The 17,355-nt window shown below is 47.1% G+C and overlaps 1 protein-coding gene and 1 pseudogene across 1 annotated transcript in view; both read left to right on the forward strand.

Moving 5' to 3' along the window:
* The window catches only part of MTA3 (metastasis associated 1 family member 3), a 145,543-nt gene that overhangs the window by 108,406 nt on the left and 19,782 nt on the right, over nt 1-17,355 (forward strand). Inside the window, exon 10 of the mRNA XM_045285676.1 lies at nt 10,202-10,390. Within this exon, the coding sequence (XP_045141611.1) occupies nt 10,202-10,390 (189 nt within the window). The remainder of the gene's footprint in view (nt 1-10,201; nt 10,391-17,355) is intronic.
* Nucleotides 12,419-14,490, forward strand: LOC115867905 (annotated as a pseudogene).

Genomic DNA, 17,355 nt, shown 5'->3' on the forward strand with positions numbered 1-17,355 from the left:
CCCTTTTCTCCCCCACCTTCCCCTTCCCCTCCTGGTATCACTACTCTCCTTATTGGTCCTGAGGGGTTTATCTGCCCTGGATTCCCTGTGTTTCCAGCTCTTATCTGTACCCATGTACATGCTCTGGTGTAGCTGGATTTGTAAGGTAGAAATGGGATCGTGATAGTGGGGTAGGGAGGAAGCATTAAAGAACTAGAGGAAAGTTGTATGCTTCATCGGTGCTATCTCTTCCTTGTGACCCTTCTGTAAGGGGTTGTCCAGTTGTCTCCACTTTGGGTCTCCACTCCGCACTCCCCATCGTTCACATTAATATGACTTTTTTGTTCTGGGTCTGTGATGCCTGATCCCATGGACACTCCATGATCACACCCTCCTCAGTGTCATCTCTGCATGCTCTGTTCATTGTCTTGGATTCTGCAGGTCACTGGTATGTCGTATTGTATAATATATGTGATGACATTATATAATCTGTACTTTACTCAATATTACCCTCACAGAGTCTGAAATAAATAGATGAAATATGGCTAAATTTTTATCTGTACATAAAATGGTTTTATTTTTAACCTGACCACAGCCGGGGTGGGGGGTAGGGTCAAGGTAGTTGTGATTTGTCCCTTATGTTCGGCTGGTCTCAGGGACAGGGTTTGAATCGGTTCTTGACTGCTAGGTTGCCCCCACACCCATCCTGCTGCGTCATTCCCATTAGAACAGCTTGGATTCCAGTAACATTGGTTTTGCCTCTGTGAACTGGTGGCGCTGAACATCCACTCTGCTGCGTTTCAGGGTCTCCTCCTCTGCTTTCACCGTCTGGGTTTGTGTTCCCCTGGACACTGTGCTATTCTCAGTTGAGATGCTAAATAGTTTCCGTGGTGCACTGTGACATCTTTAAGAAGTTGTGAAGGTGGGAGAAACCCATGCCCTGCGTTGTTTCAGGTGCCGGGCCCTGCACCCCTGAATCCTGTTTTCCACCGCTTCTACTGGGTGGTTAGAATGGAAGAACCTGAGGCGTGTCTATAAAAATGACTGGGATGTATGACAGACATTGATAATTAACAGGTTGGCCTTAGGAGTTCATCACCATGGTTTTCCAGAAAGAACACATGGAAAGACTGTATGGTAGATTGCTTTGTGCCATTAAATGGCTCACCTTCTTTGGAGCTTGGAAAGACTGATTCAATGTTGAAGAGCCTCAGGTACAGGGCAAGGGAGTCGTTGACAAAGGAAGTTACATTTAATTAGTGGCAGAGGTTTCTAAGGCAGAGTCTGCTTCTGAGGAATATCAGGCTCCTTTGGGAGGAAATGTCATCCTAGAACATCTCTGATTTCTATGCTGCAGGGGGGTCAGATGCAGCGAAAACGCAGACCATGGGGTGCAACAGGCAAGATTCCCACGGGCCACATCCCATTGACAAATTTTGTTAGATTTGTATTTTGAAGTGAGGATTCAGGAATATGAATAGGATAATTAAAACACTATATAACTGCTTTTATTTAAACATTTATTTTATTTAATGTATTTATAAAACTAAAATTATTCTTTTTACCCGAAACTTGCCAGTGCTTTCCTCCTACTAGTTTTCACTTACCTCTTATGTTGTGACTGGAAATACAACAAAGTCACTAATAAAAAACACAAAATGCTGGACAGCTGACAAACGTGATGCACAATCGTAATGGCTTCCCTCTAAAACTGTTAACTAGCGCTGCCGCTAGGTATGATTCATAACAGCACAACCCAGAGTGCTCTTTTAACCTTTTTGCTATTGGGATCTGTTTCCATTACATGGCACTGAGAGTGGCAGACATATCACTTCCAAACGTCTCCGGAACTGAGTGAGCGCGTTTATACACGTCCACAGGCCCCCGGGAAAGGCACTGGGCCACGTGTATACTCCTCTTCAGTAGTTCAAGGGTTAACGAGGGAATTGTGTGTACGGTATTGCCTCTATCTCCCCTAAGTGCTATTTTCTTCATAACAATTTTTTCTATTTCCATTTTATTTCAGAGCATCGTGGGCCACAAAAAATTACCTTGGGGGCCGCATGCGGCCTGCGGGCCACCAATTTGACACCCCTGCTATACTGTATCTCCTAGAAATACTAGTAGATACTATACTATACTATACTATACTATACTATACTATACTATACTATACAAATACTAGTATACTATATCTACTGTATCTACAGAAATCCTGATTGTGCCATTTCCCAGTTTTCCTCCTTCTAGCGGCACTGGTGGTTCAGTTGTAGAATTCTAGTCTTCCATGCCGGGGACCAAGATCCCTGGTGGTGGCCTAGTGGTTACGGCCTGCGCTGCTTAAGGGCAAGGCCGGCAGTTGGAAACCACCAGCCAGTCTGCAGGGAAAAGATGAGGCCTTCTACTTCCAGGAAGAGTTAATAGACTGGGAAACCCACAGGGCTAGGAGTTGGAATTACTCCATGACATTGAGTGGGTTTTTTTGTTTTCTTTTTAGTTTGTACAGGAGATATTTGTTCAGTTCTTAGCCTGTCAGTGGAGGCTTGCTTTTTGCTGTGATACCGCACAAGTTTCACTACTATCTTCTAGCTTAAGATGGACTAGGAAGAATGTTCTCTTAATCTGCTTTGGAAAACCAGCTAATGAGCCAGCCCCTTAGGGATTACAGTGATCTGGGGACAGTGTGGTGGCCGGGCACAACAACAGCACACCCATTTAGTGGCTTTTAATTGCATTTCAGGTGAAAACCTAGACCCTTGCAGTAATCAACCTGACTGAGTTTTTGCCTGTCCTTGGACTCTGGCCACAGGCCGCACATCAGTTTCCTCTGCCTGGTGCTTCTCCCACAACCCGACTGGGTGGGTGGGTGGGGGTGGGAGCCATTTGCTCTCTTTTCAAATCTTGGCTTCTCCTTCCATCTTGTTCCAGTTTCTTTGAGATGTACTCATGGAGAAAACCTGCTGCATTCTTACCTTTAGAACTTGCTTGGTGTCTGTAAGGAAATAGCCCTTTTTGTGATGATCTGATTAATGCTGACTCGCTGCATCTCACTCGACATGCCCCGGTGTGCCGCCTTCCAGTCTAGTACTCGTTTGTTGTCCAGCACCGTCTAGACTTCAGCGCCTGGGGTTGCTGGCTTGGCATGCATACTAGGTAGGTGCTCCACAAGTACCTGGCAGTGAATAAATTAGCAATGTCCCTTTTTAGCACACAGCTTCTCGTTTCCATTGCATTGTGTTAGCATTGTAATTCATGTTTGATACTGTACGGACAGTGTGTCATCACTGGAGAGTCATATGCGCTTGAATTCTAGTCTCCTTGAGTCACCAGAATCTGAAAAACAATGGAGAGGATTGAAGGGTTTTAAGATTCTATAATCTGCCCACTGGGCGGGGGCGGGGGTTCTATTCCTCCCCTGTCACAGTTTGTAAATTTTCTCAAAGGTTATTTGCTCATCACTTTCACAAACCCATAACTGGATAGCCAATTGTTCCAAAGGAGAGATTTGATTAAGCCCCAGCACTGTCCTTTTCTTCCATCTGAAAGAGTTAGGTTAATGAGGATATAGTTGGCTAATCAACAAATACATAATTATACTTCAAAACACAACAGCATTTTATTAAGTGTAGTTTTCCATAACAAACGATGAAGCAGCTATCCTGGAGTGCTGGCCTTCTGGGACAGAAAGCGTTTGCTCCTGTCTGCAAAGAGACTCAGGACTTCCAGACTGCAAGCTGAAATTGAAATGAGCCATAGGTAAAAGCCGGATTTCGTGATAATGGCTATGCATGTGTTCAGTAACTTTTTCTTTTTTTTTTTAACCTAATATTGCTGCAGTGGCCAGGCTAATGTTCTGTCTTTTCAAAGTGTCTGTTTTATAAGCTGTTTTTTTTTTCCCTCTTTAACAATTGTATTAAACAGCAAATTTAATCTGGGAGCTTTTTTCTTTCTTCTTTCCTTCCTTAAAACAAACAAACAAACAAACCCATTATTAACCTAATCCAAATTAAGGATCACTTGAGTGGACAGTTTAGGGGCACTTGGTGGCATAGTGGGTTCCGTGCGGGGCAGCTAACGCCTGCTCTATGGGAGAAAGAGGTAGTAGCCAGTGTCCATCAAGATCACAGTCTTGAAAAATCCTCTGGGGAGCCCCCTCAAAAACCACCCAAACCAAAAAACCAACCCCCAAAACCACACTCGCTGCTATCGACTCATTGCAGACTCACACCCTATAGGGCAGGGCAGAACTGCCCCAGTGAGTCCCCGAGACTGTGACTGTTGTGACTGTTCACCGGAGTAGAAAGCCCCATCTTTCTCCCTTGGAGCAGCTTGTAGTTTAGAACTGCTGACCTTGTGGGTTGGAGCCCAGCTTGTACCCACGGAGCCACTCGGGCTCCTTATGGGGAGGTCCCTACTCTGTCTCAAGGGTTTGGTTTTAGTTCCTGGAAAGTTTGTGGACAGTTCAATTTGTCTTTGCTTTGTAATTTTTGTTTTCGCTCCAGCTGCTCTTAGCTAGAGTCCTCCCTGCCCCGCAACTCCCCTGCCTTTAGCAGTTTGAATATTACGATGGATATAATATGGCTATTTTTCCCTTTATTCCAGAATCTCAAGATTTCGTGTTTCTCATTAATTATTGAATATTTCTAGCCCTTTCCTCTTTTTTTTTTTTTTTTTTAGCCCTTTCCTCTTCATCTACGGCATAGGTCGTGCATATCTCCTTTCTTCCTGGAATGCGTGGTGAATTTATGGTGACTTTTCTCATTTTACCCTTTAGATTCCTTAAGGTCTCTGTTTTTAACCCACTGCATGTTAAAATGAAAGCGCACTCAGGAGTTGGGTGCCAAACGGAATTTGTCTGGCTGAGTTGTGGGGAAAAGGAGGTTCCTATTGGGCCCTGTGGGGACGCAGGACCATGGGTGCCCCGGCGATGGCGCCTTGTTAGAATGTCCTGGGCTTGAGTGTTCTGGGACCCTGGAGGGGCCGTGCTCTGAGCCCACGTGAGGTTCTACAGGCTGTCGGCTACAAGGACAGGTGTATACTCGGCTCTGGTGGCACCGTGGCGAAGCAACCCCCTGCTAACCAAACAGAGCTCAGCAGTTCCAACCCACCAGCGACTCTTCAAGAGAAAAGATGCCACCACCAGACCCCGCTTGTCTCCAGATTGTGACCACCCGCTCTTCTTGACAATGTGCCTCCCTTAGGGGTAGCTTTCTGTTTTTCTGTCCTCCCTCTAATCCTCCTGCAGTCTTTCTCTGCAATTCCCCTGTGGCCTTCTTCAGCGGCACCGATCCCAAGCGCCCTTACCCTGTGGAACATGCCTGCAGCCACAGCCAGGACAGCTGGGACGGCTCCCCAAGGCCTTCAAACAGGCTCCTTTCACGTGGCACCCATCCGTACGTGGGAGTACGTGTGGGAACGTGGCTTGTGACAATGAGACGGAGTGAACGACAGCCAAATTAGACGAGCCATTCAAAATCCAAACCCGAATACCAACCTCACTGCCATCGTTCGATGCTGACGCATAGCGACCCCCTCTGGGTTTCCAAGATCATAACTGTTTACGGGAAGTAGAAAGCTCAGCCTATCTCCCACGGAGCCGCTGGTGGTCCGCAGCCCCGTAGTGACCACCGCACCACCAGGGCCACACGTTGGAAGATAGACAAGCGATCTTGTTTCCTGGCACTGCTTCGAAGAACACATTGGAAGTGAATGGTACACTTTCATAGATAAAGCATTCTGACTTGATCATAGTGTGATAGAATATAGTCAGTGTTTACATTCCACCTTCTTCTTGGGAAAAAACATCCCATATATACTTGTGTCTAAGCCATGTTTTTCAGCACATTTTTAATGCTGTTTTTGTGGTAACATTAGGTGCCTCAGCTGACATTCGGGTCGGCTTGTACTCAAGTATATATGGTAGGCTTGTTAATTTTTAAATAAATTTGATGTCCTTAATATTGTAATTTGTACTGTAGTAATGCACTTGAACTTTTTGTAAAGTTCTGTCCGAGCTGGTCCTTAACCTGCTAACCCGTGCCATCGAGTCCACCCTGACTCGCGACAACCCCATCTAGGGTTTTCTGAGGCTTTCAGTCTGCACCCCAGGAGATGGCTTCTTCTGTCTCCCAAGGAGCCGCTGTTGCAATGCCTACTCGTCAGCTCCACCAGCACTCTTTGGGCAACGCCGTAGTCACTGTTAACATATATGTGAATCGGTTGTTGCTCCAATACTACCCCATGTTGCAGATTGGATTCCCCAGGAAGCAGATGACGATTTGCATGCAGGAAATTTGCTAAGGATTGCCGTATATACTCATGCATACGCAGTTTTCAGCACATTTTTAATGCAGTTTTTGTGGTAAAATTAGGTGCCTTGGCTGAAATTCGGGGTGGCTTATACTTGAGTATATATGGTAATCTTGGGAGTCATGCCTGCAGAAGGGAGAGAGGGAGGCAGGATTGGACAGAGGGAGAGCCTGGGCAGTCTGATGAAGGCCTCACCTGACCCCACCAAGAGCTGGGACTGCACCCCCAGGAAGGCGGTATGACTGGGACAGTGGGGTTTTCCTCAGGAGGACCCCAGTCACTGCGGGCTGCCTGCGTGGAGCATGTTTTCATGCACAGCACACATTATACTTCCCTTACATCGCAGTGGCTCGCAGCAACACACGTCATTTCTCACACCTGTCTGTGGTGTGTCTGGATTCTGCTGCAATAGACTCAGCAGACCCAAGGACAGGTTGGACCCAGGTCCACTCCATGTGTTTCTTCTCATCCTGTGTGCACCAGCGTTGGCCAAGCTCAAGAGGCCAAGCCCAGTTACACAAGCCCGCTCTTCCGTTCTCGAGATCCTATTGGCTAAACAAGTCACGTGGCCCAGCCTGCCATTCGTAGCTCCAGGAGGAGACTCCTCTTTTGGAGGCCTGCGGGAGGGAGGGAGTATTTGCTGAACAATAACCTACCTGGTGTCCTCCTGCTTATTGAACAAAGGATGAAGTCCCGCTGCCAAGATTTCCCTGTCAGTCTTTGTCCTAAAATACTTCTGTTTGTCATCTCCATCTGTTATGAATGAGTTCAACTGTGACAACACTCGCACCACCATTTGGCAGAGAGAACAGCTTGTGCTGGGTTCTTAGCAGTGTTCAGTTTTAGGTTTGAGTAGATCATGCATTGTGTATCTGTCAGGGAAAGAATCTCTGCCGTCGAGTCGATTCTGACTCATAGCAAACCCACAGGGCGAGTAAAAGTGCCCCCGTGGGTTTCAGAGACTGGACATCTTTACAGGAACAGAAAGCCTCATCTTTCTCCCATGGAGTTTGAACTGCTGGCTCTGTGGTTAGCAGCCCACTGCGCCACCAGTTCCCCGTGCATTTCGTTCTGCTGCTCTGTGTGACAGTAGGAGTTTTGGAAAGAGACGTGCTGGCCTGTGCTTCCGAACGTGGTTTCTGCTCGCACAGCTGTTACAGGAAAGAGCAAATGGCACAGCGGCTGGTGGTTAGAATAAGCTGACACCGCATAGAGACCGATTTTCAGCCTTTCCATCTCAAAAGCCATTCCCCCCTCTTGAGCATCAGAAGACCTCCCATGGTCATTTGTAATCACACCATTCCTTCAGCACGTTCTTCTGTATCTGAATGGCTAACACGCCCTTCCCCGTGCAAGGTGCCCTCCCATTGACTCTTAATTTATTCAGAGTCCGAGCTGCCTCTTGGCACAGCCACAGCTACACTGCACCCGCATACGTACGCACAGAGGCAGAGCCCGGTGCCCTGTTAAGCCGTCCCGTTTGCACATACACATAAGTCACCCTTTTCTCTCTGGTCGATACCCCTCAAAAAAGTTTCAGAAACACTGGAACCTAGTTTATTCACTTCTGAAGGTGGGGAGAAAATGCCCTATCGTACTGTGGCTAAAAGCCAATCTGAGGAGGGAGTGGCTTCAGAAAGCTAATGGAAAATGCACTTGGGAGAGGATGGGATTTTCCCACGGGGCCTTGGAAGGCCCATTGTGTTATCAGTCCATGCTGCCCCTTCTCAAACTGACCCCCACCCCGGCCCCTCGCTGTCCCACAGCCACGCCCCTGTTCCACAAGCCACCTGGGCCTGCAGATCTCCATTAGATGACAGAAACACCGTCAGTTTGCACGTATTTGTGGTTTCATTATTTAGTTTGCCATCATTCTCAGCTGTGGTGTGTGTTTGTTTGGTTTTCCTTCCTGTTACCATTCCCCCACACCCTTTTCTTAACTCGGAGAATATTATCTTCCCTCTCTCCTCGATAATTAGTCAACACTCTCCCTCCTGGTGAAGGAGGGTGATGCTAGCCTGGCCTGGCACGACAGCCAGAGTCGGCTGGGCACTCTTAAACAGAAAGGTGGGAAACTTATTGGGTTTCCAGTTTCATACCCGCAGACCCTGCACCTCTCCATGTGAAGGGTACCTTTACATGGTACCCTGTGTTTTATTATATGAGGGGGATTCAAGAAGTTCATGGAGAAATTTCATTATCTTTTTCTTGTAAAGGTCATTTTATTGGGGGTTCCTACAGCTCTTATAGCCATCCATACATCAGTCGTATCAAGCATATTTGTATGTGTTGCCATCTTCATTTTCTAAACATTTACTTTCTATTTGAACCCTTGGTATCAGCTCTTTTTTCCCCTCCCAACTCCCTCTCCCTCCCTCATGACCCCTTGATAAATTTTTATTATTTTCATATTTTACACCGACTGCTGTCTCTCTCCCCCCACGGTTTCTGTTGTTCGTTCCCCTAGGGGTATGTGTGCACGTGTGGTTGTGGTTATGTGTCGGTCATTGCGATTGGTTCCCCCTTCCTCCCCTTCTCCTACCACCTTCCTCTTCCCCTCCCAGTGAACGCTGCTCCCATTTCTGTCCCTGGGGGATTTATCTGACCTGGATTCCTTGTATTGTGAGCTCTTATCTGTACCTGTGCATATGCTCTGGTCTAGCCCGCAGTCAAAGGCAGGACTGGGGTCATGATAGTGGGAGGTGAGGAAATCTCAAGGAACCAGAGGAATATTGTGTGTTTCATCAGTGCTATACTGCATCCTGGTTGACTCATCCCTTCCTTGTGACCCTTCTGTGAGGAGATGTCCCACTGTCTACAGATGGGTTTGGAGTCTCTGCTCCAACCCCCCTCATTCTCAACAATATGTTTTTTTGTTTTGAATTTTCTGATGCCTGTTACCTGAAATTGTTGATACCTCATGATTGCACAGGCTGGTGTGCTTCTTCCGTGTGAGCTTGTTGCTTCTCTGCTAGACGGCTGCTTGTTTATCTTCAAGCCCTTAAGACCCCAGATACTATATCTTTTGAAAGCCTGGGACTATCAGCTCTCTTCACCACATTTACTTGTGTACCCATTTTGTCTTTAGCAATTGTGCTAGGAGGGTGAGCATCACAGAACGCCAGGTTCTTAGAACAAAGTGTTCTTGCGTTGAGGGAGGGCTTGAAAAGAGGCCCAAAGTCTGTCCACTCCCTCAGTGTATTGCCATATAAATATACGTACATAGGCCAATACCTCTATTTCTATGAATTAAAATATTTACATAAGGGCACACCTATGTTTAGATATAACTATGCCCATAGCATTGCTCCCTAGATCCTTCCTCTGTTTCCTTTTACCTCATCCTTCCCCACCATCTCACTCACCCTTCTTGTGCCTCTTAGTCATTCCTCTCAGCTAGATTGCGGTTGCTGCAACTCCCCAAGGGTCTCTGCGTCCTCTTTGTTGTTGCTTTTAATTCCCTAGTTGTTCCCCTGCCTATGGCGTTGTTTGCTCGGCCGCTCCTTTCCCGCTTCCTCCTCCCTCCAGGTCCCTCGTTTGCTTTCTCTGGGAGCTTGCTTCCCCTGCCTCTTCATGTTCTGGTCTAACAGGAGGAAGGCCCCGTGGGTGATGCTCCCTGGACGCCACCTTGACTCCCTCTCTCAGAATAATTAAGAGAAATTTCATTATCTTTTAACAGTGTCTTAAAGCGAAAAATGTACTTTAAGTAGTTATTCATTGATTAGTTGTTTGACTTTTGTTGTGTCAAAAAATAAATACTGCCTAAGGATATTAATTGTGACTCCTACATTAGACTATTGGTGTGTGTGTGTGTGTGTGTGTGTGTGTGTGTGTGTGTGTGTGTGTGTGTGAAATAACCTGCCAGGTGGTATTTCTAGCTGATCTTCTCTCTACTCTTGTTTGCCCACTTTAGTTTCACGCGATGGACACATTGTACAGACACAACTACGACCTGAGCAGTGCCATCAGTGTTTTAGTGCCCCTGGGAGGCCCTGTGCTGTGCAGAGATGAGATGGAAGAGTGGTCAGCCTCTGAAGCGAGTTTGTTTGAAGAAGCGCTGGAGAAATACGGCAAAGACTTCAATGACATCCGTCAAGACTTTGTAAGTAAAAGACTGTGAACTTGAGGAAATACTGGGCTGAAAGGGTTTTGTTTGACATAGAGCCTGGTAAGCCTTCATGGAAGTAGTCACGTAACAAGCCTGTTTGACTTAGTGCTTTTTATTTGCTGAACACAGATGGGGCCATTCTTTGGAGAAGAAACTGACGTTTGTGCTGGGGAGTCATGAAGAGTGAGACCCAGTCAGGAGGCCCCTTTCCACGTTGGGCAGTCTGGGCGTTCCTCTTCTTGCCCCTCTAGGTTGTGAGACCACCCTTGTAACAGTGGGCGCTAAGTCTCAGTGCCCGATGGTTTGGCTTGTCGTTTTCCTTTTGAGCTTCAGGATTTTCCTAGCCATCCTAGTAATTGTTGAGCCTGGGCTTGGTGCAGACCTTTAATATGGAAGTGACCTCAGTCAAGCAGAGGAGGAGAACTTGTGGAATTGTCAATATTTATTGCTTCTGAATGATATAGGCAACATCCTTCTAACATTTTAAATCCTAGTGGGATCTTGTTTTCCATCACATACGTCCTTAGGTCTTTGTGTTTATGGACTTGTCTTTAGTCAGATTTCCAACCTCTTTGAAATGGGGAACCTTCTGTTTCAGAAGTCCAGGAATACCTTTGCACAACACTCATCTTTCGATTAATATTATAAAATGAGACTCTTGATATTCTAGCAAGTGTTTGATGTAAGGATAGGAACCATGCCCTTTTATTTTTAATCATTGTATTGGGGGCTTGTACAACTCTTATCACAATCCATCCATCCATCCATCCATCCATCCATGTGTCAAGCACATTTGTACATTTGTCGCCCTCATCATTCTCAAAACATTTGCTTTCCCCTTGAGCCCTTGGTATCATTTTTACCCTCCCTCCCCACCCCTCTCCCTCACGTCCACTTGATGATTTATAAATTGTTATTATTTTGTCATGTCCGACATCTCCCTTCACCTATTTTTCTGTTGTCCATTCCCCAGGGAGGGGGTTATATGTAGATCCTTGTCATCGGTTCCCCTTTTCTATCCCACCTTCCCTCCACCCTCCCTGTATCATCACTCTTACCACTGGTCCTGAAGGGATCATCTGTCCTGGATTCCCTGTGGTTCCAGTTCCTATCTGTACCAGTGTACATCCTCTGGTCTAGCCGGATTTGTAAGGTAGAATTTGGATCATGATGGGGAGGGTGGGGAAGCATTAAAGAACTAGAGAAAAGTTGTATGTTTCATCATTGCTACACTGCACCCTGACTGGTTCATCTTCTCCCTGTGGCCCTTCTGTAAGGGGATGTCCAGTTGCCTGCAGGTGGACTTTGGGTCCACACTCCACCTCTTTTACTGTGATAGGATTTTTTAGAAACCATGCCTTTCATGCTCCCACATCTTCCCTGGACTGTTTCTGAAGCAGAATGATTGATTCACGCATGCTCGGTGCAGTAAATCCAGAGCACAGTCATTGAAGCGGCTCGGGCCACTGCCACATGCTCTTTGGGTACAGCTGCTCGTTCCTAGTTGCTATATGTCATGATTTACAGATTGTGCAACTGAGACTTTAAAATGGTAAATGACATTTAGTGTCAGATGGTCATAACATCATTGGAGTAGTATTAATGTAGCAGTTATTACTATAATGTATATACCTAACTCAGAGAAACTGAAGAAAAAGAAAAATTCCTCTCTAGAACAAAACCTGCAGGTTTGGCAGAGAAGCAAATGATGAGAGACCCTAAAGGGAAGCTCTTTTCCCAGCAGTTCCTGTGGCCTGCGCTCTGTCTATTCTAAGCTTACCGCAGTCCACGTGCTTTGGGCTCACAGCTGCAGGCCAGGCCCTCGGGCAGCCCACAGCGACTTACTGTGGCCCTCACTTCAAGGAAGTGATTCATAGCCAAAGTCGAGACTGAAAGGTACACACCCAAATAAAAGACAGTGTAATTCTTACTGTCAGGGGAAGGAGCAAGTGTTAATGGAAATATTGGGACGGGAACCAGACCGTCAAGGGAGAGAAGCCCTGGAGAAGACCACACGGAGCCATGGAGATTGTCACTGAGATCAGTCTCAAGATCCGGAGGGCCATTAAGGAGAAATTGCCAGAATGAAGGAGCTCATATCGACAAAGAACTTCCTGCTTACACTATGGTGATGCTGGCCCACACGGAAAGTCAGGACCAAACGGCAGAGGACCTGTCCCCGTTTCTAGGGAGCAACATCATTCGACTTACCGCCCGTCTTCATGGTGTTTGAGATGAACCTCGCTCTGTTACTACTCTAGCCTAAAGTCATCGATCCAACATCTTTGATAGTACTGTGCCTTTGAGCAAGGGCGGCCTCAGCCGAGGGGAGGAGCGGTGACACGAGGCCATGGTCCCCACCCCTGGCTGTTTCTAGCCCCAGAGCCAGACAAAAGAGATTCCAGCGTTTCCACCAGCTCACGGAGCCGAAAGCTAATGCCAGACAGACGTACGATGACGGGGCTGCACCCAGACTAATGGCAATAGTGACACCCCTGCGGGAGCGGCACCCCCAGAAGATGGAATTGATATGAAGCCTGAACCGGATGACCTCTTTGATGACGATCTCAACTTTGTGCCGGAGAATCCCTTATCTCAGAAGAAACCCACAGCGACACTAACATACGCCGGCTCCTCGCCCATCTGTTGAAATGTACCGGCCGCCTCCCAGTCGAAATGCAGTTAGTGGTGCTCATTTAAAGTGGATGCAGCTCCAGCCTCAGCAAGATGGCAGACACATCTGTCATACCAGCCGACCGTCAGAACCGCTTCAGAGCAGACGGACAGCCCCTTCTTCAGCAACAGCTCAGAAACAGTGAGTGTCCAGGAAGAACATTTCCGAAGAGAAAGTGGCCCGTGGTCAGTTCAGTGATGAAGGCAAAAAGATTCAATCCGGATGGCGAGGCGGTGGAGGAAGATGATGACTGCAGCCCCCGCGCAGGAAGTGTCTCCTGCAGTGTGGCGGTGCCCGCCAAGCCTGAAAGGACGCCTTCACGTCCACCTTTTCGGCAAGCTAACAAGATCTGGTTTTGCAGGCTACATCTGCAGCTCAAGAATCTGTCAGCAAAGCAGCAAGCTCTTGTACAGTTACTTCCAGTTGCTCCAACACCTGGAACTTCTCCAGGAGAATTGCTAGCAGAAGCGGCCCAGCGGCAGGGCGGGACTCCCAGAAATCCCCCGGCCAGAGAGGAGGGAGTATAGAGAAAAGTCAAGGACCTGACAATTGCTGCAAGCCCAGTAATGGCCAAAAGTCTGCAGATGGCTCAAGATTACTCTCACATGGAGTCCCCGGTCCATGCAGACACAAGATCCTTTCTTCTGAAGAAGCCAAAGCTGTCTGAGGAGGTCGTCGTGGGATGAGGAGTTGGGATGAGGACCGCCGAAACCCTCCAGGACTCTGAGGACCCGTCACACAGAAGCCCCAAGATCTTGTGCAACCAGACAAACCTGCTAGCCTCAAGTTGATCGTGATGCTGCATGGTGTCCCCGGTCCCCCAGGACACATGTCCGATGAAGAGGAAGGCATGTGCTTCGAAGGAATGAAACCAGTAAGCCTCAAACCAGGGTCTCAGAGGTTTCCTCCACCCACAGTGATGGCGGCTGATGAGCAGGCAGTTTGCGGACCCAAACAGTAGCTTTGCAAACATGGAGATGCTTGAACTGAGTGTGGCCCAGAAACCAGAGAAACTTCTGGAGCGCTGCAAGTACTGGCCTGCTTGTAAACATGGGGCTGAGTGTGCCTATCACCACCCATCTCACCTCGCTAAGCTTTCCCCAAGTGTAAGTTTGCTGATGGGTGCTTATTTGATCACCCAAATGGTAACTGTGATGCCAAGGGTGCCAAGCGAGATTGCCCCTTCCCTCCTCTGAGTAGGAGACTCCCAGCGCTGCCTCCAAGCCAGTTACAACACCAGCACCACCTTCTAGTACTCAGCTCTGCGGTTGCTTTCCTGCTTGTAAGAAAATGGGGTGTCCCTTCTGTCATGTAGGTGTAGCACTCAGTATACAAGACCTGGCTGTGCGGTTCGCCATCCCACCGTTACTTGGCCACCAGGCCATGCCTGAAATGGTGTTGACCTCAGAACAGCGACTGATACCAAGTCCTACCTGGCAGAAGATGATGAGTTTTGAGAGTAAATGAAACATGTTCTACCGAACTTGTCAAATCTTTGAAACTTGAAATATCTTGCTTTCATCGTCTGACGTTTATTGCCGATCTCAAGTGTCTCCTTTTTCAAGTCTGTAAGTTGTTCAGTGGTTCTAACATCGGCTGTTTTTGTTCAAAATGAATAACAAAAGCACACATTGAGGTGGGAAACGGTCAGCACCCCTTGGCAGTGCCGGTCAAGGCAGTGACTTCCAACAGCGGGCTGAGCGCAGTGCAGTGCAGTGCGTGCGTGCGTTTGGACATGAGGAGGGAGGACCGCAGCAGTGCTGACGGGTCAGGGACTGGTGTTAGGCTCATGGTCCAACAACATTCTTGGAAATTGATAGCACGGCGTATAGTCGCGTTGCCCCCTCTCCGCTTCGGCTTGTTTAAATAGTCCCTGAACTCAGTAGGAGTAGAAGAGGCTAAAGAAACCCAGGACGACTCTGGAAGTAATACTTCAGAACTTACGGGCGGCAGCTGTCCCTGCTCAGTGAAAGCCTGACTTTTCAATCAGGAAGCTGCCATCTCGCTCATCTCCACTGTGCAGGGCACGCGCCGCCACTCCAGCCCCAACGCCAGGGTGGCTGCTATACCGTATATACTCGAGTGTAAGCCAACCCGAATATCAGCCGCGGCACTTAATTTTACCACAAAAACTGCGTTTAAAAGGTGCTGAAAAACTCGACTGATACGCGAGTTTATATGGTAATAACACAACTGAAATTCATGTATAATCTCAGACGTGAGGAATTCCGGGAACTGCACAGTTTGGCTCGGTCGCCTCTACCTGTTGACACAGTCCTTTCAGAATTTGTTGTCCTTCACACGGGAATTGGTCACCAGTGTATAAAATACCTTAGCATAGCACGTCGGGAGCTTAACACCCAGAAGAGTGTTGTGTTTTTTGCGATCTTTATCATAATGAATGGTTTTGACCCGATTATTCCCTCTGTTGCCCCCTCCGCATCCCCTGCACGTCCCCTGCCCCCTATGCCAGGACATGTACACACATATAAAAGAAATGCATAAACCTAGTCTAAAACAGGAGGGAAAATATTAAAGTTTCCTGTTATAATGTCAGACAGACAGACAGACCATGTGGTGGGGTGCTATGTTGCTGGAGAGATAATTCACATGAGATAATAAAGTTTTCTAATTTAGTAGAACTTAACTGGGAGAGTGTACAGCACAGTCTCACCTGGGCCTCCTCCCAACCTTGTGCTTTGCATGATCACAAACACAGGTGTTTAGAAGGTCACTTTATAAGTTCAATTCCACCCCACTACCCCAAAACAATCCTTTCATTTTCTGCTTCCAGTTTTCTTCTTCTTTTCCTACGAGATCCTCTATTATGAAATTATGTATTTAAATGAGTTAAGTAGAAAACCAGTAAACAGAAAGACATTTTATAGGTAGTGCTTAGTGATGGCATTATTCTGTAAATTCACTGTATTTCACACAGTAAAACCTTCATTTTTGTGTGCAGTTCTGTGAGTTTTGACATACTGTGTGCTTGTGTAACCACCATCATGGAGACACAGCACACTTCCAACACACACACACACACACACACACACGTTGGATGCCCAAAAAGGTCTTGACCATAGTTTGAGAGCCGCTGGTCCACAGTATGTATTTTCAGCTTATCACAGTCTGCTTTTAAATTAAAAAGCACTTCACATAGATTAGAGAAACTATGTAGAGAATCAGCGTGGTATTTAAAAGAGATTTAACTAAGGGGAACATACGTAATTTTTTACCCACATTTAAGTATACAGTCTATTATTTACATCTATATATACTTTATATATGTAATTTTATTTTTATCAGGCCTACTCTGTTTCCCTTCTTTATGTAGATCCTAATATCCACCACCACCACCAGTGGAACCTTTCAGGTTTCCTACTCTGGTCCACTTTTTCTGCAGTCTACCACGTGGAGGCAGGCCTGTGATGAGTGTTCTGTGGTCTCCTTCTGTGTCTTAGTGTTCCCATGAATCAAAGCAGCAGTCTTACCCCACCATTGACCTTTAATAATGTGATACTCGGGACGGGGGCTGTTTTTTGCATTCACAGTGGCCATGTACGTCATCTCTGATCTGCTACAGGCAGGGCAACAGCGCCTCTGTGGATTCTGTTCAGTTTATTGCCTGTGACCTTCGCTCTCTGATGGACTCAAGAAGAGACTGCGTTGTGACCCTGGGGTCAGGAAATGTCTACAGAACAGTTGGCGCCCCAGCCACTTTGCTTGCTAGCTCTAGGAGAATAGATTCCTCATGCACTGCCCTCTGTCCCGCTGAGTTTAGATCTGTGTGCGTAAAACTGATTGTCAGAAATTAATCACAAGGGACAGGAAACTAGGAGGAAGTTGAGAAAAGTACTCAACACTTCATTCTGCTATATCGGCCATCACTGGAGCCAGACTCTCCTTGCATGAGCTGGTTTAAGCAGAAAGGCGTTTATTTCAGGGTGTTCAGAGGCTAACAGAGACTCCAGCAGGGCAAGGAGGTGCTCTGCAGTCTGGAACCAGAGGGCAGCACCGACCTACTTCTACAATGGTGCCATTCTAGCAGAGACCCCACTACAGCTTCTGCTGCCCGAAGATCTGATTTCTGTGCCACCTTGACTCAGTTTGTTGAGGCCAGGTATCTAGGCGCTTCCTTAAATACATTTTTTTATTGCAACTGAGAGAAATTCAACTTAAACTCTAGAGCAGTGGTTCTCAACCTTCCTAATGCCGTGACCCTTTAATACAGTTCCTCATGTTGTGGTGACCCCCAACCATAAAATTATTTTTGTTGCTACTTCAT

This window comes from Echinops telfairi, unplaced genomic scaffold, assembly GCF_000313985.2.
Source record: "Echinops telfairi isolate 266 unplaced genomic scaffold, ASM31398v2 ScPeMD7_7475;HRSCAF=8513, whole genome shotgun sequence".
NCBI classification, from domain to species: Eukaryota; Metazoa; Chordata; class Mammalia; order Afrosoricida; family Tenrecidae; genus Echinops; species Echinops telfairi.